General features: G+C 42.8%; 1 protein-coding gene across 2 annotated transcripts in view; it reads right to left on the bottom strand.

Moving 5' to 3' along the window:
- kdr (kinase insert domain receptor (a type III receptor tyrosine kinase)) overlaps positions 1-22,368 on the bottom strand; it is a 45,751-nt gene that overhangs the window by 16,526 nt on the left and 6,857 nt on the right. For both annotated transcript variants that reach the window (XM_079740132.1, XM_079740133.1), the window contains exons 3-18: positions 15,088-15,290; positions 14,854-14,975; positions 14,492-14,660; positions 13,415-13,554; positions 12,781-12,964; positions 12,247-12,370; positions 7,143-7,312; positions 6,334-6,490; positions 3,975-4,095; positions 3,707-3,818; positions 3,114-3,458; positions 2,520-2,666; positions 2,289-2,420; positions 1,335-1,441; positions 486-621; positions 61-165 (exon numbers count right to left, since the gene is read on the bottom strand). In XM_079740132.1, coding sequence (XP_079596258.1) covers positions 61-165; positions 486-621; positions 1,335-1,441; positions 2,289-2,420; positions 2,520-2,666; positions 3,114-3,458; positions 3,707-3,818; positions 3,975-4,095; positions 6,334-6,490; positions 7,143-7,312; positions 12,247-12,370; positions 12,781-12,964; positions 13,415-13,554; positions 14,492-14,660; positions 14,854-14,975; positions 15,088-15,290 — 2,474 coding nt within the window. The remainder of the gene's footprint in view (positions 1-60; positions 166-485; positions 622-1,334; positions 1,442-2,288; positions 2,421-2,519; positions 2,667-3,113; positions 3,459-3,706; positions 3,819-3,974; positions 4,096-6,333; positions 6,491-7,142; positions 7,313-12,246; positions 12,371-12,780; positions 12,965-13,414; positions 13,555-14,491; positions 14,661-14,853; positions 14,976-15,087; positions 15,291-22,368) is intronic.

Raw genomic sequence — 22,368 nt, forward strand, 5'->3', positions numbered from 1 at the left:
CATTGCCACTTTGTTTTCAATGAAACAGTTAGGGTTTCTCTCTACCCTGTTTATTTGTACCTTTCAGCATTTTGACAGCAACAGTTGTACACGTGGTGTTTTTCTCGATGCCAAAAGCAGCGGCCTCCACCACCTGACCAAATGCACCTCGTCCCAAAGGATCGCCTTTGTAACAAATAATATGCAGTCATTCAAAATAGCTTGGCTTAGCTTTTTTGCAACAGCGTGAATGGATCAGGGTTAATGGTAACTCCCAATGGATGAAGCGATTAAATGCATAGCAAACATAAATGTATGGATGAAATGTCATTTACACAACCCATTTTTTCATATGGTATTCCAGTGATCTCTTTCTACGAGATATCATCAATGAGAAGGTAAGGTTCAGGTAAGGTTGCTGGACTGCGAACATTGAGGTTTGATCCATTATCCTGCCTCTATGCTTAACAGTGGTTATGCCTGACATGGTCTTGATTGTGGGTCACCTAGTTTCAGCCTGTCTCGGGGAAACTCCCACTTGTTGGCATCGTACGTGAGCCGCTCACACTGCTCATCCACTGGCATGTCCTCAGAGTCCAAGATCATGGACAGGTAGCCTGTCTTCACGTCCTCACCGGTAGGCTGACAGAGAGACAGAGAGAGGGAGGGTGAGAGTGTCATTGAGTCAGTCAGACACAGACAGACAGACAGACAGACAGACAGACAGACAGACAGACAGACAGACAGACAGACAGACAGACAGACAGACAGACAGACAGACAGACAGACAGACAGACAGACAGACAGACAGACAGTGAGTGAGAGAGAGAGACAGTGAGTGAATGAGTTGGTGTGTTGCTGACAGAGTGGACATTCACAAACCCAAGAGGTCATCACTGGTCATTTCTGGTAATTTGTTTGCTAATGACCCTGACCCTCTTCTAAGGGTTAGGTTTAGAAAGGCTGTGTGTGGGAGGAGACATCAGACTGTTGTTTTAGGGACACAATAGCAGAGGAGCCGTCATAAGCCAGCCTCGTTAGTTTTAATCAACCGGTTACAGTGGTCTTTGTTGTGGTAAGTGTGTCTATGTTGTTGATTGCCTGAATGTGTCCTTGTGGCTTTGTGTCTTGTCTGCTTGCTTGAGTGTTGTGCTAGTAAAGGGATTGTGTGTGTGTGTGTGTGTGTGTGTGTGTGTGTGTGTGTGTGTGTGTGTGTGTGTGTGTGTGTGTGTGTGTGTGTGTGTGTGTGTGTGTGCATGCATCTGTACATGCTTGCATTTGTGGCTGTGTGTGAGAGAAAGAGAGCTTAAAGTATGTGAATGTACAAATGTGCTGTTCTGCTCAATTAGTTGTACCCTCTTTCTTCCTCGGATGACGAAGACTATCAGCAGCCAGAAAAACATGGCAATGACCACACAGCCAATAGGCACAATCAGCTCCACGTTGGTCTTCTCCTCCGCCCCTAAAAACAACAGCCATGGGGAAAGTACGCTCTTTATTAACAAAGCCATCACAGTATTGGGTTGCATAGCCATGGACTATTCTACTAAGACTTTAGAAACAAAAGTGGACAGTGTTAAAACATTAACATGACTCCCATACTTTTGGCATTTGTTGACAATAATGATGTGAGGAGAGGTTGGTTGTAATTGCTGTGTGTGTGCATGTGCGTGTGCATGTGAGTGCACGTGACCATGGCTGAAGGAAGAAGTCTAGGCTGGAAGTGTATCTAGTCCTAACAACTTTCAGGGCCCACCATGTTCTCTAACCCTTCTCATTTTCACTCATCCAAATCATTCCCTGTTTTTTTCTTATGCTCTTTTTATGCTTATTATTCTGTCACTGGCCCAGGAGGGGATGTGTGTACTGACCGGGCTAGTGGCAGGAGAATGGTCACGTAGACCTTGGTTGGAGTGAGACCATTTGTTGTTTTTCCCTGCATGGGTTCAGTATAGAGGGAGTGGGGGGGGGGGGAGGGGACCTCTCCCATTGTCCTGAAATCTCTTCATTGTTTTGTTTTTTTTCCTAAACTGCCTGAAGGATTTCTTTAATGGGGGTCAACTTCCCCTACCGGAACAAGTGAAGTTATTCTTACACACAGACTTTGATATTTAAAAATGCTCCTCCCTCCTGGGCAAAAAGGGGGAAAACCTTGAGACAATGTGAAGAGAGCGTAAGGGTCGAAGGTTAAAATAAAGGACTATGTTGTTGTTTCCAAACTACCCAGCAGGAAATGCTAGACATTTCTGCAGAGCATTTAACGGTACGCCCTGCGTAGTAACGATGAGGGTAATGTAGGCAATGTTTACCTTCTGTGGTCAGGAAGGCCTGGGAGGAGTCACAGAAACGCTTGTTACACGCAGTGCATGTGTACAGACCACTGTCCTCCTCCTTCACACGCTGGATGGTCAACCGTTGGTTCCGTTCGCTCAGAATAACCCCTGGAAACAGTTTGCAACATCATGTTAGCCTGGATTCGGAGGGAACGGTGCAGATGAATGCTGATTGGTTGTGATGTAGCCAGTTGGTCCTGCTCTTACCGGAACCTTCCAGAACGGTGTGGTTGTTCTTGGTCCAAACCACGCTGGGGTGAGGGGTGCCCGTGACGTCGCACGTGAACACCATCGTGCTGCTCATGTTTACCTTCTGGTCAGTCATGTTATTCAGAATCCTTGCAGGCTCCAGAGCTAGAGTCAAGGTTGCAGATGCAAATTCACGTCAAGCATTTCTTGGCTTGACACTTCACACTTTTTCCAATGCACATTAGCTTTGTTTCTTCCCTCAAGTATGCTTTGTTTAAGGTGCTGTAGGTTCACGCACCTGTGCTTAACAGGCTTAATTATTGCCTGAACAGATGAGGAAAGAGGTGCCCTTAGGGGTCAGATACAAGCCAGGGGTGCTCTTAAATCGAATGGCTCACACAGTGCAAAGCGCAGTTAACTTAAATCAGATATTTCACTCACTGATGATGGATGATTATGGCATTCCTCACAGATTACACTCCTAACATTATAAAGGAACATGAGGACTAAACCTTAAGAAGCAAAGAATATGTGAGTTTAAAATCTGTATTTGACGTTTAGCCAGTAAAATAAATAAATAAAGAGTAAGCAGAACGAGCGGCGAGCATGTACCTCTGAGAGTCAGGCTGCGCAGCAGGCAGATCTTCTCCCGTGTTTTGATGTTCTCCACCTGGCAGACATAAATGCCCTCGTCATGCCGCGACGCGCTGGCCAGTGGCAGCTCCAGGCTGAGCTTGGCGCCCTGCAGGCGTGACAGAGCGGCCTGGGAGAGGGGAAGCTGGGCCAGGGTCAGCGAGCGGCACGGCTGGACCGACGTGATGCGCTCCGAGTCAAAAGCGCCGGACAAGCGGAACCAGGCCAGGTTCCTGTAGAGGTGCTTGTCCGCCTTGCACCTCAGAACCACCGGCTCCTCCTCTATGGGCTCACTGGATGGAGACATGGTTAGCTCGAGGCCACCTGTGGAGGAATAAGATGTAGTCAACAGTAGCGTTGATGGATCACACCAAACTAAGGTAGTGTTTGATGGAAAGAGTTTCCTGGAACCATTTTTTAAATGTTCCATACTCTTCTGTGTTAAATGGGTTCCTTTGATTCTCTAGCTGTGCATGCATCCATTTAAACAGAAAAATGCTTTGGTTTGGCTGCTTGGCAATTTTGTTGCCAGACAGCAACATGAAACTTGAAACATGAAAAAGGCTTCTTACGGGTCACATGGAAGAATATTATGCGTGAATCTTGTCCTTTTTTATTGGCAGCCAGGCATCTGTACAGAGCGTGGACCTCAGCTTTGTTGATCTTCAAAGAACTCACGATTTTCTTCATGAACAGATGCAAACTCATTAAGTGCCAGGTCATTTGAATGAGAAATACAGCAACAACTTTGACCCTAACCAATGTTTAGGCGACTGATTAATTAGGAATAGATGGTGGCCTGGCAGTAGTGTCTTGCAGGTGAAATTAATAGGGGTGTACCTTGGGATCACGTTCAGGGTCGATGGTGATTCCATCCATAGGGTTGTGTTCAGTGCCGTTGCTGATATGCCTCCAGCTGGTGCACTCATCTAGGTTGACCTCTGATACGGCCAACCCTGACCTATTGTAAAAGGACCCAGAAAGGATCTAATGCAACTCCAATCACAATATTTTCTTTAAAGGAGACATATTATGGTGTTTTCCCAACAAGTAAACATAGCATTTGAGTTCCAGAAAACATGTTTTTGAAGCCGTTTGCTGGAAATAGCTTTTAGGAAAAAAAATATTGTCTACCGCTATTCCCCTGTTTCAGTCCGTTCAGAATGCGATGTTTCTGGTGTCTGTAACTTTGATGCAAATGAGCTGCTACCCATTGACCAATGAGCTGTCAGACTGAACCACAGCATGGAGAAGGGATTGTTGCCGTTTGCTGACTCCTGGAGCTCTAAATCTATATAATATAATATAACATAATAATAATATTATATACGGGTATTTATATAATATATCTAATATCACGGCCAAAAGCTATGTGCGCCTCGGATGATATTATGAATAATAAAGACTGTCTGACGTCTCTGGTACTTCCACAAGTAAAGACTCGTAGTGGGGAATATCTCAGCCATGGTTGAGGAGAATTGGGGGGAAGGAACTTTGGCATTGACTCTCTGAAGTCAATGAACCACGACATGGAGAAGAAAGGGATTGTACTCCGGGAGCTGAGCTGCCGGACTGCCTCCGAGCTCCCCGCACCGGAGCTGCCGGACTGCACTCCGGCCGCCGTCGAAGCCGTCCGGCCGCAGTCCGGCGGTGTACTCCGGGAGCTGAACTGGCGCCAAAGCTAGGTGGCAGCTCCAGCGGACTAGCAGCTCCGGCGGACGAGCAGCTCCGGCTGGGGGAACTCAGCGGCAGTCCGGCAGCTCAGCTCCGGGAGTACAATCCCTTTCTACTCCATGTCTCCTCCTCCCGACTTCCGCCGAAGCTTCGGCGGCAGCTCCGACGGGGTGAGATCGGCGCCAGAGAAAGGGATTGTACTCCCGGAGCTTAGCTGCAGGGCTAGCGCCGAGTTCCCCCCGCCGGAGCTGCTCGTCCACTGGTCCACAAAATCTAAGCGATGCTCCGATTGGAGGGGAGTGGGGAAATGGGAGGTAATATTCAAATGCCCCCTTCCTAAGAAGGAGGGGGCGCCGAAACGGACTCGCTCGTTTGGTAGCTGGGGGCAGGCTGCTTCCAGAAATGCGTATCTCACTCAAAAAATCATGCACAGACTTTTTTCAAAGTTTGTATGCGTGTGGGAGCACCATATACCCACAACAACACCCCAAATCCCAGGAAAAGTGCTGTTTTCATAATATGTCCCCTTTAAAGACTTGGAGTAAAGATGTTTTCTTTACCCCATTTTTTTAAGTTTAACCATTTAGATGTTATATTTAATCAAAGATGAAACATCTCCTGTAACAACGGTTTTATAGGAGGCATAATACACTGTGTATTCTGTATATATTTTTTATTATTTGTCAACTCTTTTAAACAATGAATATAGAGTCTGTGATAAGATCTGCTACCAAATATAGGAGAAGAAGCCTGATGGAGCGAATTCTAAAATGCACTACAGAGAAAATATGTGAAACAAGAGCATTTGATAAGAAGGGAGGAGAGGAAATCACGGAGCAGAGAAGTGAACTTGACAGGAAGAAGCCTGGTTTGATATGAGAGCACCAGAGGATCAACAGGAAGCACAGTGTTAAGGTGTAGGAAGTGATGTGCATGCTTAAGATAAGCTCCTTTCTGGTCTGGAGTCGCTACAATGTCCTGCCTGCTTCCATCAACAAAGCTTCTTCTCGCAGCACTTTACCTGGGAGGAAACCTTTATGTAATTAATGTTTACCCCCCCCCCCCCCCCCTTGCTAACAGCTAACGGTTATCGTCACTGTCTCTAACTCAAAACAGCAAGACGATAGAAAGACGGCAATTGTGATTATAAGGGAGAATGCGTTTACTAAATATATGTTTCGGTTTCAACAAGTCTGAATAAAGGAGGTTTTTCAAAAGGGCCCATTGTGAGAAACATTAATCAAATCCGTCAATCTTCATTGGTCACAGTTCACTCTCATTGTCTCCCTCCCTGTCGTTTCTATCACCATCACAAAATCTGCTGTTCCAGGTCTAAAATAACACTGTGTTGACAATGGAGGGTGAAGGGGTCTCTCCTCTCTGTGTGTGTGTGTGTGTGTGTGTGTGTGTGTGTGTGATGGTGTGTGTGTGTGTGTGTGTGTGTGTGTGTGTGTGTGTGTGTGTGTGTGTGTGTGTGTGTGTGTGTGTGTGTGTGTGTGTGTGTGTGTGTGTGTGTGTGGCTCACTGAAAGGCCTGTGGGCAGTCTTCCTGGGACATCCACTCCCACTGGATGTGTGAGGGGATGGGGAATCCCCGGGCGGTGCACCTGAGGGTGGCTCTGCTGCCGAATGTATACACGTCTGTGTCCACCGCAACCTCCTTCTCGATGATGTGTGGTGGCACTGTACAACAAGGCGAGGACCATTACCATGCTGGGCAAAGTTCACAGATAAAGACTGGAATGTTTGGCCGGTCTAGAAAGATCCATATGAAAAGCCTTTCGAAATTGTTCTGTCTCCTTTCGAGCCTATTCTATAGCAACAGACTTTATCTAATGCCATTGAGCTGAGTCATGCTCATCAAAAACCATTTAAAAACAGGAATCACCATAGGATAAACACAGGTGTCGCTAGGCCTGGGCAATAAAACAATACATCATCGTATCATAGCAGACTTTTGATCAATAACAATATAAAACATGTTTATATATCGATAAGAGACTGGACCACCGAATCTAACAAGTGGGTTTGTTACACAAACACGGTTTCCTACTTATTTACAATATTTGAGGGTTTTTCATTTATCGAAATTGGAGTATTTATCAATGAAGAACAGTTGAAGGTCATATTAAGTGTTAAACAGAAGTGTTTATATCAAGCATGGTAATTCCGAGTCTTTTTAGGTAATTACAATTATCAACGCTTATCAATATCGACCAATATGATCAAGTTATATCGTGATATGTCTTTCAGCCATATCGCTGTCGCTCATGATGATTGACCCCTGCCTCTATGAAAAGAGTCAATTCGACTTGATTAGTAGTAGAGTACATGCCATTGACAATGAGCTGAAATGTGTGGCTCTCTTTGTCATTGGTGAGCTTGTTGGTCAGCACCACCGTGTAGTTCCCTGCATCCTCCTCCACGACCCCGTGGATCACCAGGCTCCCGATCCTCGGCTTGACCCTGTAATCGTCCTTACAGAGTGGCAGGCCATTCTTATACCTGAACAGACAGAAAGAGGCGTGGGGTGTGGTTCAACACGAGAAACTCTGTGCAATTTGGGCCATCTAATTATCTAATATTTAATTTCCTTTACTCTTGTGGAAACAGTAACACAACTAAAGCCAATCTCCTTTTGCCTTGATACTTAACATACTTCACATCTCTTTAAGAATGTTTTTGACTGCCTAGCAATAGACATATTGCAAATAGTTAACAACTCTCTCTAATCAGGCAATTTCCCTAAAGCCTTGAAAACTGCAGTTCCTCTAATATTAACAACTACAGACCAATATCAATTCTACCCTTCATAAGTAAAATCATTGAGAAAGTTGTCCTCCAGCAACTTAATCAATTCCTGTCATCAACTGGTTGCTATGACACCTTCCATTCAGGGTTTTGACACCTTCACAGCACCGAGACCGCCCTTATTAAAGTTGTAAAGGACATCCGCCTTAACACAGACTCGGGCAAAATCTCAATACTAATGCTACTAGACCTCAGTGCTGCATTCAACAATGTAGACCATACAATACTTTAGGACAGATTAGCAAACTGGGTGGGGCTTTCAGGCACAGTCTTAAATTGGTTTAGGTCCTACCTACAAAATAAGAACTACTTTGTTTCCATTGGCGACCAGTGATGCCAGTAACGCATTATTTAGTAACAAGTTACTGGCTTCGGACCACTTTTTTCAGTAACGAGTAATCTAACACGTTACTATTCCCCAACCAGTAATCAGATTAAATTTACTCATCAAAGTCACTGTGCGTTATTTTTCTTTTTTTCATTTTCCTTAGTAAAACTATCTATTTTTGCTTTCTTCTTGCCTATCAGACGGTGGTGAGTGACAACCAGTATCACTGTGTCACGTGTCAGGCATGCGACAACTCACGGCGACAACTCACATGTACGCACTACACAGCGACTCAAACGCAAAACAACAATGGAGGGAAGAGAGACAATGGGAGAGAGATACGCGTTTTCTAGCTGGAAATACGTCACTATTTTCAGTTTGTGTCAGCTAAAGGTGACATTATTAAGGTTCGATGTACACTCTGTGCTGGCGGCAGCAAAGTGCTATCTAGCTTCAAGAACACTGCGTCAAATTTAAAGAGTTTGTGTATTATGTGTTGCATTGTATTTCGTTGTCGTTTATGCCAGTTGTTCTATGTGCATGCATTGGAATGTTCTACTTGTCAATCAGTGTGGGGGCGAATCACCAGGTCAGCTGGGGGAGGGGCTTGGGAGAACAGGAGGGTGGGGGGCTTGCACGTTGAAGGGACCGGGTTCGGCGGCGAGTTTTGCTGGGTAACTGGTGGTTGTGGATTTTTGCCGTCGGTTGCGAGTTACAGTGACCAGGTTTGTAACAATAAAGTGTGTACAAGTACTTATGACTGGACATTGATTTGTCACCGGCAAGGTCATTACATTGGTGTCAGAAGTGAAAGCTTTTTTATTTTTTTTCGGCCCTGCTCGGCGGGTCGGCTGAAGTTGCTACCACCGTTAGCTCTGTTTTTGTTGTCGCTTTTTATTTATATTATTTATTTTATTTTTTATAAAAACATCTTTTTTTTCAGGAAATTGTTTTTAAGTTCAACCTAATTGTCAGGAGATACATTGTTGACATTGCACTTCCAGTTAAGTAAGTATTGGCAAAACCGGTTTTAATTCTTCATTTTGAGGTGGCAGGGAGTGTTGTCGCAGCTAAATGGAACTAATAAAGTAACTTGTAATCGAACTTAGTTACTTTTAAAATCAAGTAATCAGTAAAGTAACTAAGTTACTATTTTATTCAACGTGACATGTGGATTCCCACAAGGTTCAATCTTAGGTCCCTCTTTATTCAACATCATGCTCTCACTAGGGCAAATTATAAAAAATAACAATATTGACCATCATTGCTATGCTGATGACATGCATATCTATGTATCGCTTTCACCAAATGACTATCGGGCCATAGATCTGTTGTGCCAGTGAATTGAGCAAGTCAAAGACTGGATGTGCCGAAATTTCCTTCAAGTAAATGAGGACAAAACCAAGATAATTGTATTTGCTGCTAAAATGGAAAGGCTTGAAGTAACCCAACACTTTCACTCTCTGTCCCTGAAAACCTCAATCAAAGCCAGAAATCTAGGGGTAATCATGGATTCAGATTTACATTTCAACAGTCACATCAAATCAGTTACAAAATCTGCACATTATCACCTTAAAACGTAGCAAGACTAAAAGGGCTCATGTCCACCGAAGACTAAGACTAAAAACTTGTCCATGCCTTTATCACTAGTAAGCTTGATTACTGCAATGGTCTCCTTACAGGTCTCCCAAAAAAAACTCTAAGGCAAATACAGCTTGTTCAGAATGCTGGTGCTAGAGTTCTAACAAAGACCAACATATGACACCAATCCTTAAATCATTACATTGGCTCCCTGCAGGCCTGGCCCTGGGCATAGGCAGTATAGGCGAATGCTACGGGCGCATCCATCCGCAGGGGGCGCCAAAAATATGTTTTTTTTGCATACTGTATTCATCTAACTTAACCTTCAATGTTTATATTACTTAGTACCAGTAGTTATGTCGAAATAAATATTAGACAACATAACATAACATGTAAAATAAAAGAGCGCCCTAGTCCCCCCCCCCGTCCCCGTCCCCGTCCCCTCCCCCCATAAACTCTACCTGAATCGGGACGTTGGGAGGGGCGAGTTACCTTAAAGGGGACATATCATACCACCAGGTGTGAGTGTGATTAGCCATTACAAGCCGTTTTCAAAATATGCAGCAATGTGACATCACAGGTGGGCGTGTCCATCTAGATGTGTGACGGATAGATGGACACGCCAACCTGTGATGTCATAATGCTGCACATTTTCAAACCTGCTTGTAATGGCCAATCACACTCACACCTGGTGGTATGATATGTCACCTTTAATTACCCACTTGATACATCATTCTGACCGGAGAGGAGAAAGCTATCTATTTGCACATCACAATGTCAAAGAAACCTAAACACTCTGGCGCCCAGGGGAGAAAAAGAAAGAAAGAAGAGGAGGAAAAACGGGAAAAGACAGAGGTACAGTAACTTTAATTTGTTTATCTTTAATGTAGGCCTGGCTGGCTATATAGCCAACTGGTCACTTTGTCGGGCTCTTGTTCACCTTTCTATCTTTATTTCTCTGGAGCTCTGTTCCCTATGCATAACTCCGCTTAATACATGGCTATTGATTTAATTTATTCACTTATCGAAGCAATATGTGGCTTTAAATGTGGTTTTATTATTTAGTAAATACAAATAGTCCGCCACCTGTTGTCAAGGCGTAGCGCGTTGCCAAGCAACGTGTAAACAACTTAACCGGAGTTAACTAGTCATGCAGTGTTTGTTTTTTCAAAAAGAAAAGGAACAGCAGCTCTTAACCCAGCTGGTCCGCTGCTCAATCCAAACCCCCACGCTTCCATGAAAATCAAAACATGTCAGCTATGTACATAGGTCCATAACAGTTTGTAACCCACAGTAAAATGGGGGTATTATCCTTAAATTATCCAATGCATCGTAGTTACCATTGTCGGAGCAGTGTTTATTTTCAAGCTGATTTTGGATGATAGTTTGTGGTTTGCATATCTGACATTTCCCATATCTTTGATATAATAATATATTATTGTATTTTTTTTTACACACTTGAGCGCTCGTTTAATCTCTGGTTAGAACCAAACTAGATAAACCATACTACATTTAATTGTATTTACAATAATTTGAATCTGAACTCATATCTATTATTTTGCTTATGAATGCCTTTAGTAAACATCATGCATTTCTTTGCAGTATTTTGTGCATACCTTATTGTATAAGTGATTCATTGTCACTTGTTTTGCAAGACTTTATTTTACTGCAAAGTGTTTAATTATTAAAAGTTCTAACATCTGCAATATTTTGTGCATACCTTATTTATATTGTATTTATGATTCACTGCTTGTTACTTGGTTTGCAATACGTTTTTTGTGTTTAATTTTCTATCTAAAATAAAAGAGTCTCAGAGACAAAGCTTTGCAGCTTCTTTGAGTGTATGAACATTGGTAGTCAAGTTTACTGTGCGATCCAAAGGGGTAGGGGGCGCCAGCAAAAATCTTGCCTAGGGCGCCAAATTGGTCAGTGCCGGGCTGGCTCCCTGTATGTCAGAGAATTGATTTTAAAATCATGCTGCTAACCTATAAATCCCTGCATGGTTTAGGGCCAAAATATGTAACTGATATGCTTCCAATATATATGCCTTCTAGATCACTAAGATCTTCTGAGGCCAATATGTTAATTATCCCAAGAGTAAACACAAAAAATGCGAAAGCAGGATTTAGTTAACATGCAACAAATAGCTGGAATAAACTCCCTGAGGATTTAAGACTTGCCCCAACCCTTACCACTTTTAAAACAAGACTGAAGACTTTTATGTTTGCTTTAGCTTTCTGCTAAATCACTGAATAAACGCTGCGAATGTAAGTATCTGATACCAGAGAGACTGTTGTTCTGATACGAGAGAAACATAATCTGATACCAGAGAGACTGTTGATCTGATACCAGAGAGATACATGACCTGATCTTAAATACATTGCACTTTCTAAAAGTGCAATGAATTGCAAAAAATGCTTTGCCTTCATTTTCTATCTATTTTATTATGTTTTTACCTTTGCCTATGTTTTCTTTTACTCATCAATTATTTAATTTTATTGTATGACAATGTTTATATGTGAAGCACTTTGAGTCTGTCTCTTGTATGAAAAGTATCTGGATCTTTCTAAAGTGCTATTACTTTTTTGCCTTACTGGATAAGCAAAAAATCACTAAATATTGTCATTTCAGTCTGTTTAATTATATTTTCAATGTTTTTCGGGATGTATATTTGTTTGTTTAATGTATTTGTTGTGCTCTGATGCAGCGGTCACCGTACCACTGGATGGAGGGCTCAGGGTAGGCGTCGTACTTGAAGGGAACGAGGGGCTCTGTGGTGTGGTCGCCAACGGTCAGCTCTATCACATTTGCACGAGGGTCCTTCAACTCAATGAACGGTTTTTCTACAATACAGACCAACAGAGCACTCGGTCACCTGCACCACATACAAAAGTGTTTAGTACAATATGTATTCACCCAACCGCATATACAATCTGTGTACATTTTAACAAGTAATTCTGGAAAAATAAGAGAACAAGCCTTTGGTCAACAAAAAAGTAAATTAAGGGCCCTGTTAGATTAGACCATAACAAAACACCAGGAATATTGTATCTGAACAGATTGACCTTCAAGAATTAAGGACACAGAAAACCACAAGAAAGTAAAACCCATGAGGATTTCATTGGCATTATAAACAAACAAATTATTCACCTTTGGTATGATCACATTGAGTAAAGGATTGCAAAGTATTTCATAGCATATGTGTTTTTCCAGGATACCCTTGGTCTGGGCATTAGATTAGCACAGGGCCTACCGTAAACCTTGAGGAAGGCTGAGGCACTCTTTTCCATCTGACCGCTTGATGCTGTGCAGGTGTACTCCCCCGTGTGGTCGACCGTCACGTTGTCAACTGTGAGCGTGTTGGACAGTTCCAGAGAGTTCCACAGCCTCACCTTATTGGCCTTTTTGTGAAAATCCTCTGAGCCATTTTTTGTGGTCTGAGGGGGGTGAGAGAGATGACTGAGATACCATGAAGAACAAATCATTCATCATTTACAAAAAATAACTGGATAGATCCTCTGTTCCCACAGAGAGTCTGGTTGACTTTGAAATTTGGTCTTATGTATAGACATGCTTCAAAATAAACCTAAGGAAGAATACGCTGCAAGCGAGGAATGAAACGGAAGAGGTATGTCACATCTCTGGTATGTTTATCTTATCTTACATAAGAAGGCTTATCGAAGGCAACAGACACTTTTCACAAAGGTGTCACAGTAGGAAAAATCACAGGTGTCGCTCTCTAATTATGGGTCTGCTCCTGTATACGAGAACACAGAATAGTAGACCTATCCTCACTAGTATAGTGTACTAACCGTGCCCTGGTACAAAAAGGTAAAAGGGTCTTGGCTATGTGTGTAGAGTTCAAGTGTTAAGAAGGTACTACTGACCAGGAGCTGGCCCGAGTGAGTCCAGTTAAAGTCAATGCCCACATTGTGCTCAGTACTGGCCGTACAGCTGAGTACCAGCCGCTCCCCGGCAGACAGACGAACATGCGCAGGGGTCAGCATGAGCTCATGGATCTTGTATCCTGGGGAAAGGGAGGGAGAGCTGAGTGGACGGGCATGGCTGGCAGTATTGTTTGGAGGTGATGGCCTCTTCTTCCCACCTCATATGATGATTATATTCCTCATTGCTTAGCCAAACTTTATTCATTCATGAGGTGTCATATCTTTGGTCACCAAAGTTGTACTTACTGCCTGAGATTAACTAAAACTGAATGGTATTTTAAGTTATTAGTGATTAATGAACTAGTAATAAGGGACAGCAAGTGACAGCAGTTTGGGGTTATAGGCATAGACGTGGTCGTGAAGGCAGCAGAACATAAAACACAAATATATCAATGTAAAGAAATATATAAAAGTATTTGTATTCATTAATACAAATAACAGTAACCTTGATTTCTTTTTTTAAACGTTTGTTGTATATGTGCAGAAATAATATATAATATGTTATATATTTAGTGCAGTAGTAGATTAGTACGAGTTCTAGACTTGCCTGATGGCTACATTGGATCCTATGTTCTGTATAACTACATACTTCAGATCACTTACTTGGAGGGAAATATTTCACCATTACTGTGTATATATTAGGTTTTGTTGAAAACCTTGAGCTGGTTGTTTGTGTATGGCTGTGTGGTTTACGTACAATACAATACAGAGAGAGCTCAGGAGTTACCTGGTTCCCTGGTATTCTCAGCTCAGGATTATGTACAAAGTCTTGCACCATGGCCTTTTTTTGAGAAACCAGGATTTGTTCATGGTAGTTTACAAATGCTTGTAGTAAAGATGAATCAAGGATGGCATATATGTCAGTTTTAGGAATAAACTCGTCACGTGAGGGTCTCAATGAGGGGTTTTACATCTTGCACTAATACCCTCACCTCACATAGAGCTCCGCAACTTTGCATCTCTATGAATTCTCCTAGAAAATACATGATCAGTCCATGGTTTCCTTTGTTATCTTACCAACGACAGCTACGATGTAGTATGGCGACTTAAATGTCTGGTTGGCAAGCTTAGTTTGACAGAACACCACTCCAGCGAATCTGATCAGTTGACTCGGGATGGTGAAGCCAGTCCGGGCCTCCCACACAGTATCCTTCCCATTGGAATTATACTCCTTTGGTGGAAAATTCTGATGAACGGTTTAAGAAACACACATAAGCATCCTACAATGATATCTCCATCACTTGTCATGTCCGGTTCATTAGTTGCACTGATGTATCTCAAATAAGACCTCACCAAATGCTATAATTGACTCATAAAATGAGACACTTTATATATATACATAAATATAAGCAGGTTATTCAAAAGTCATTGTCTCTTACAGTATGGAGCGTTACGTTAAGATCCTCCACTGAACCACGGCACGGGATGACCACCGGCTGTCCCTCGCGGATTAACACTACTTCATACTCCTTCTCAGACAGCACAAAGGGCACTTTGTAATCTAGAACCAAACAACGCAGAAACATGTATTACAATTTATAGCAGAAACAGTGTTGAAAACATTTAGTGGTAGTTACCCCTAATCCCCATTTGCTGGTTGAAAGAAGTCGTACCATGAACGAAGACATAAACAGATGCTGAGGTTTTATCGTCCTCCACCTTCAGGTCTTTGAAGAAGCATCGGTACAGTCCGGTCTCGTTGGCTGTTGCATTAGTAATCACCAGTGTGGAGCAGAATAGCCCTGATCCACTACAGTCCACAACGGAGATTTGACTGCTTGTTAAAGGGGTGGTCCACTTTAGGTTCTGGTGACCTCTGTGAGGCAAGAACAGATAATCATATGGCGTAAATACAAATGCACACAAATGCACACAAACTCACACACACACACACACACACACACACACACACACACACAACCAAACACTTACTTACAAACGTACACTCTAAAATGTAAGTCAGTTGCAAACATGACTCTGATGAGTTGTGGTGACATAATTACGGTGGCGCATTGCATTTACATCACAAAAAAAAAAATCAGGTTTTCCCGTAATTATGACATAAAGATCTCATAATCATGAGAAAATAACACAAAATTACGAGATCTTTATGTCATAATTACGAGATAATTATCTCATAATGACGAGATCTTTATCTTTCTCATAATTACAAAATAATTATCTCATAATTACGAGATCTTTATGTCATAATTACGAGATCGTTATTACGACATCAGAATCCCATAGCCTAGTCTTTCACCATATGTTGTTCAGTTGATTGTTGGTCGGTACTTCCATAAAAATGGAAAGAAATTGGCAGATTCTGAGTTTGCGGTTCAATAGATCATCAGTGAAACATTGTTGTGACACAAATGACATCTCTAGCTAAATTTAGTAACCTAGAGAACAAGCTACAACCTTGTTTTCATCCGAACAAGCCGTCTGTAGCGAACGGTGAATTGTCACATTTCATCATTATTGACTCTAGAGCCCCACAACTTGCTCCGTCATGGCCTCTATATTGTCTTACTACAACCTTTATTTTTGAAAAATATATCTCTACTTACTTTTAAGGATTTTTTATTTAGCAACAAGTTCAATAGGCCTAGCGTCGCCATTATTAACTCTAGAGCCCCAAATCTCGTTCCATATAGGCATGGCCTCTATATGGTCTTACTACAACCTTTAGTTTTGAAAAATCTTTCCCTTCTTATTTTTGAGGAATTTTTATTGGCCAAAATTTTCAATAGCGTCACCATTTCTGACTATAGCCACAAAACTTGTTCCATATAGGGATAGTGAAACACATGTTGTTTCGGCCCAGCATCCGAGAGGGCTCAGTGCACGGCTCGGTTAACTTCTCGTGTCCAAGGTTTTTCCTTTTACTTAACATGAATGACGTTGATGGTTTTTAGGCACTGTGGTGACTTTTTATCACTAAAAGTGATAAAAGGGATTTGTAGACTGTTTCAGCTGTTGGAGCGTGCACTCAATAACTCACGTTCCTTTGCTTGCGATCATTGCGATTCACCATTTATGTGTATATATTTGGTCATTTGATTCCCGTTTCAGAAACAGAAAAATATATTAAAAAAACGAGTGGTAATTATGATTTTTGTTTTAAAATCCAAAAATTAAAAATTTAAATACATGTTTTTTTTCTTTATCAGGTCAAAAAGTGACAAAATAATCTAAAATTATAATCTATAAAACAAAAAATGTTAAATAATTGTTGCCTAAATGGCGGGAGAAGTGTAATTTAAAGATCACATATAGAGAATCATCGGGGGTGTTAGTAACTTATACTTCCATGGTCGGTAAACAACACTACTGTGCTCGCTCAGACCTCTCGCTTATGATGCTACAATGCTAACAATGCTTGAGAACGTTTCTACATCCGGAACGTTATGCACTAGGGCGTGGCTAGGCTCCCATGATGCGGAAGCAAATCTTTCCTTGATGTTGCCCTGCACCATTGAGCAGTTTTCATAGGAATGAATGGGCGCCATTTTTTTATCCACTGTCCTTTCTTTAATAGGTCCACGAGCCTGACAGTTAGCCAGCTACCGACCAGGTTAGTTTGGTCAGATAAGTTGCCATGGTTACTTAGCGGAGATTCCCTTAAGCCACGTTAATGGAACACAACTCTAGCTGAAAGTAGTGAGGCTAAGCGAAATAAGCCCGGCTTTGCCTTTAGCTTGGTTGATGAAATACCCCTGATGGCCAAAATAACCTGACAAACACACCACATATACAGTACAGATATAGGCACACGTTAAGGCCCATGGTGAAGACCACATGTCCCAACGATAGGGGCCGTCAGATGCTCACACAATGCACACACTCATTCGAATCTATCTGCTGATAACATTCGGCCACAGTCCGGGGTGCTCAATGCCATGCAGGTGCTCTCGAGAAACCCCCACACCAGCCTTGACACACACAACTCGCAACACACAATTCGCTAGAAGAAAACACATAAGACTGATATACCCAGAAGGACATTACGCTCATTTGAAGCAGAACCTCTACAGAGGCGAAGCTCCGGACGACCTCAGCGCTGTTAGGGACTTAGACATTTTCGCTCGATCGATCTCTTACGCTCTATAGCTCAGTATAACCTTTTTCACCTTACTAAATAAATCCGAGGCCCTCGTGCCGACAATTTTATCTCCTCTCCGTCTCAGTTTATCTGTTCAAGTAACTAGGCAGACTATTTTTCCCAATGCCCCTCGGGTCAAATGACATGGAAGGGTTTGTTTACTAGTGGTGCCATCGGAGAACACTTCGGCTTTTGCCGCCCGGAAGAATGTATATTATTGTTGTGACGTCATGGTGAATTGTCGTATTAAAATCAGCTTTCGGTTAGTTTAACATAATTGATAGTTAATACATCACAGTAAACATTAAGTCCTATGTATAATTTTTTGATTTTTGATCTGTTTTCAAAAGCAGCCATTGTATGGTAATGCAGGTAGGCCTACAAACATGGGGCCCTATTTAAACGGCCTGAAACGCAAGTGAGAAGCACGAAACGCATATAGCTTTATGGGCGGATCTCTGGCACTGTTGCTATTACACCGGTGGATAAATGACTCTTGCGCCCGACGCAAATCTAAAATGGGTTGGTCTGAATAACCGTAGGTGTGTTTTGGGCGTAACATGCAATAAACCAATGAGATGCCATTTCCCATCACCTTTAAGATCCATGAGCGCATTTGAACCTGACGATTTGATATTTTGACAGCGCGTTTGTCTCCGATAAGACAGATGCATGCACATGAATTTTCAAACTTCAAATGGCACAGTTTATGGCCAATAATATGGCTTAATTCACACATGGAATAGTGTTTTCTTCAACTTCAGAAACACTGAGTCGTCATGTAAATTTCGGCAAGGAAACTTAACACACATATGATATGCGGTCCTGTGGCCGTAACGGTGTGTCTATTTACTGATATGTGGCAATATATTAACAAACATCGTTTCTTACCAGTGTTGATTACATTATTGTTATCAACATGTGTTCATATTATGCATGTGTCCCCCCATTACTACATTGCCATGGACTTTTATGCGTTACGGGTTTAGTTTGCGTGTGTTTAAACAGATGGGTGCACACACGAGCCAAGCATCACCCGCATTCATTCATTCTTTTAAACACTCACTCGCAGTAAAACTATGTTTTCTCACGATCAAATTCTCATCAATCCTAAAAGTTATAGGCTTGTAAACGACGTATGTGGCAAGAAAACGTGTGTTTGCTGTACGGTGTGTGCAGATGCATTGTTTTAATAGTAGCCTACAACTTCTTACCGCCTTATCAGCTGTTCTTTCCCAAATAATTTAAACGTTATAATTTACCCCAAAACGAGATTTTGTTTTGGAAGGCTGGGATATAGCCTACTTTGCTTTAATTTATTGTTATTATTATTGTTATTTATTTAAATATTATTATTATTATTATTATTATTATTATTATTATTATAATAATAATAATAATAATAATAATATGATTATGGGATAGCCTACAGTGTTCATTCAAGCAGCCCCTAAGGAAAAAATCAAAAAGCATCAAAGGAGATAAGATAGCATTTGTGTGTGACATACTTTGCATAGTTTATTTATGGAAGTAAATGTACAAAAAAACACTGAAAACATACAGGTATGACCAACTTGTACAGACCTCTCTGAATTATATCTCTGATATAATTCTGATATAAACCGCATAGTTCTGCGGTTCTGGTGAGAACTGGCAAAATGTTTCACAAACTCATCCATGTTGAGGGAGCGTGCCTTCCTTGACTCAACACTGAGAATTCCAAGGTGACTTAACCTGTCATCAGCCATTGTTGTCCTAAGGTGGGTTTTAATCAGTTTTAAAGTTGAGAAGCTTCTCTCGCAAGAAGCACTGCTGACTTGTGTAACAACAGAAATCTTACAAAGTTGAAATAGCTCATGCAAGACTTCTTTATAAGGTTCTAGAAACACAACAAAGTCAAGTTGAGTAGACGGTCTGTCCATTCCACTTTTCTCTCCACTATCAAGAAACCGCTTGGTTTGATTTCTCCGTCCTACAATGCTCATCATCAATGAGTCATGAAATCTTGAGCTTGTTTTAGACTTTTAGTCTTTTACACATTGTACACTTATTTTGCAGTGCTCTGCAATCTCTTCAACCTCTTCAACCTCTTCAACCTCTTTCCATATCTTCCAAAGGAACCCTCACTTCTGTAGTCCTGTAATGTGTCTGTAAGGGCACCTACTAGATCCACAGCCCTTGCTAGGTCAAGAGAGCTGGATTGGAGCATGTCAGAAAGACATTTGGCATCACTAGGCACTTTACAAAAGGTAACCAAAAGCCCTATGAATCCATCTGAGAAAGAAGGCCCTTTGCCTCCACTGACCTATCACCACTATTTTCAAGTGCGATATCCTGTAGCAGTCTCAGAACTGCTGGAAGCCTGTCCCTCAGATTACGGCATGCCATGTATCTGCATGCCCACCTTACTTCCGTAAGTCTCTGTAGTTCAGTTACATTTATAGTTGTCTTTAAGAAGGTTGTCTCATATCTGGCTGTAGGTGAGTCTTGAAACTAAGTACTCTAGTGTTTAGCATTACAATTGGTTGTACTAACTTTAACCCCATTGCCGCTGTGTTTCGGCTGCCGTCGTTGTTTTTTAGTAATAGGTCGTTGAGACTAGTTTCAGTCACAAGGTGACAACAATAGGCTTGATTGGTGGGCGGAGCTACGGCTGCCTGAGCTACCTTGTGCATTTAAAGGCTAGCTATTATTAGCGTCAGGACCCTGCAAACGAAGACCCAGGAAACAAAGACTAAGGGAGTCTCTGTGTGGAAGACCTGGGAAACAAAGACTAAGGGAGTCTCTCTGTGGAAGACCCGGGAAACAAACACTAAGGGAGTCTCTCTGTGGAAGACCCGTGAAACAAAGACTAAGGGAGTCTCTCTGTGGGAGTTCCTCAAGGAAGACCAGGGAAGCCACTATTGTAACCCTATTGTAGCTGTGTCGTACTTCAATCATCGTCAGAACTTCCTCTCATAGACAACGCCACCATAGGTTCTCTGCTCTGCGCAGCAACCCATCCAATCTGTGCCATCTACCGACCCTTGCCTACACTGACCTTGAAGTGATGGGAGGACTCTGGAACTGCCAATCAGCGGTCAAGAAGGCAGACTCCATTTCGGCCTATGCGTCCCACATGACCCTCCACTTCCTGGCCTGACAAAGACTTGGATCACTCCAGAGAACTCTGCTACTCCTGCTGCCCTCTCCACCGTCTACTCATTCTCAAACACCCCAAGACCATAAGGGCGAGGAGGAGGGACCGGTCTCGCCGATGTGGTCCTACCAGGTCCTTCCACTAGAACACTTGGCCAGATCTGCTTTTGAACTCCACGCTGTCACTGTCACCCTTCCTATCAAGCTCTCCATTGTGGTGATCTACCGTCCTCCAGGTCCCCTTTGTGACTTCTACGACAAGATGGATGCCCTTCTCAGCTGCTTTCCTGAAAATGGCACACCACTCGTTATCCTTGGCAACTTCAACATCCTGGCAGAGAAGTTGTTCACTCTCCCCTTCTCCCCCCACACACAGGGCCGGGAACCAACTTGACCCGATATTCACAAGGTCCTGCGGCACCTCTGCTCTCTCTGTCCCTTCCACTCCAGACCTGCGCGATCCTCACCCCCTCCTCCTTGGCTGTCCGAATCTCTGCAGACTTATAGAGCAGAGTTGCGGGCAGCTGAGAGGAAATGGAAGAGATCAGACTGTCCTAATGATCTATCTCACTATCTTTTCCTTCTCTCTGATTTCACCTCCACTGTGTCAACAGCCAAATCTGCCTTCTACCGCACAAAAATCAACTCCTCCGCCTCAAAACCAAGGAAACTGTTTTCCTTGTTCTCCTCAACCCTCCCTCCCCTCCACCTCCTTCCTGCCTCACTGCTGACGACTTCGTTACCTACTTTACCCAGAAGGTAAAGGACATTAGCTCCTCTTTTATCCCTGCCTCCATCCACCCTCCTCCCATCCCCACCTCTGTCTTTACCCAATTTATCCCTCTCACCTCCGACGAGGTCAACAGAATAACAACATCTAACCATGCCACCACCTGCCCCCTTGACACTATCCATTCCTCTCTCCTCCAGGCTGTCTCAAGCGACATCCTGCCATTTCTCACCGCACTTTTCAACTCCTCCCTCACTTCAGGCATTGTTCCAGCGTCTTTCAAGACTGCCAGAATAAAGCCTCTCCTCAAAAAACCGACCCTTGATACCACCGACATCCAGAACTACAGACCGGTTTCTCTTCTTTCATTCCTCTCTAAACCACTGGAGCGTGCCATCGCTAACCAACTGTCCTCCTATCTCTCATCTAACAACCTCCTTGACCGTCACCAGTCAGGCTTCAAGAAGTCACACTCCAGTGAGACGACTCTCCTCGCGGTGACTGAGTCCCTCCATGCTGCCAGAGCCTCGTCCCTCTCATCGGTTCTCATTCTCCTCAACCTGTCCGCAGCATTTGACACAGTGAACCACCTCCTTGCCACTCTCGCTGGACTTGGCATTGCTGAATCTGCCCTTTCCTGGTTCACATCCTACCTGACGAATCGAACTTATCAGGTAACATGGAATGGCTCCTTGTCCAAACCTTGCACGCTTGAAACTGGTGTCCCTGAATGCTCGGTACTGTGGCCTCTTCTGTTCTCCCTCTATACCAGATCCCTGGGCTCTGTAATTACATCACACGGCCTTTCCTATCACTGCTATGCTGACGACACTCAGCTATTTCTCTCTTTCCCCTCATCTGACAAAGCCCTGATAGCAACACGCATATCTGAATGTCTGGCAGACGTCAGCACTTGGACAACTG

This window comes from Pollachius pollachius (assembly GCF_949987615.1).
Source record: "Pollachius pollachius genome assembly, chromosome: 7".
NCBI lineage: Eukaryota > Metazoa > Chordata > Actinopteri > Gadiformes > Gadidae > Pollachius > Pollachius pollachius.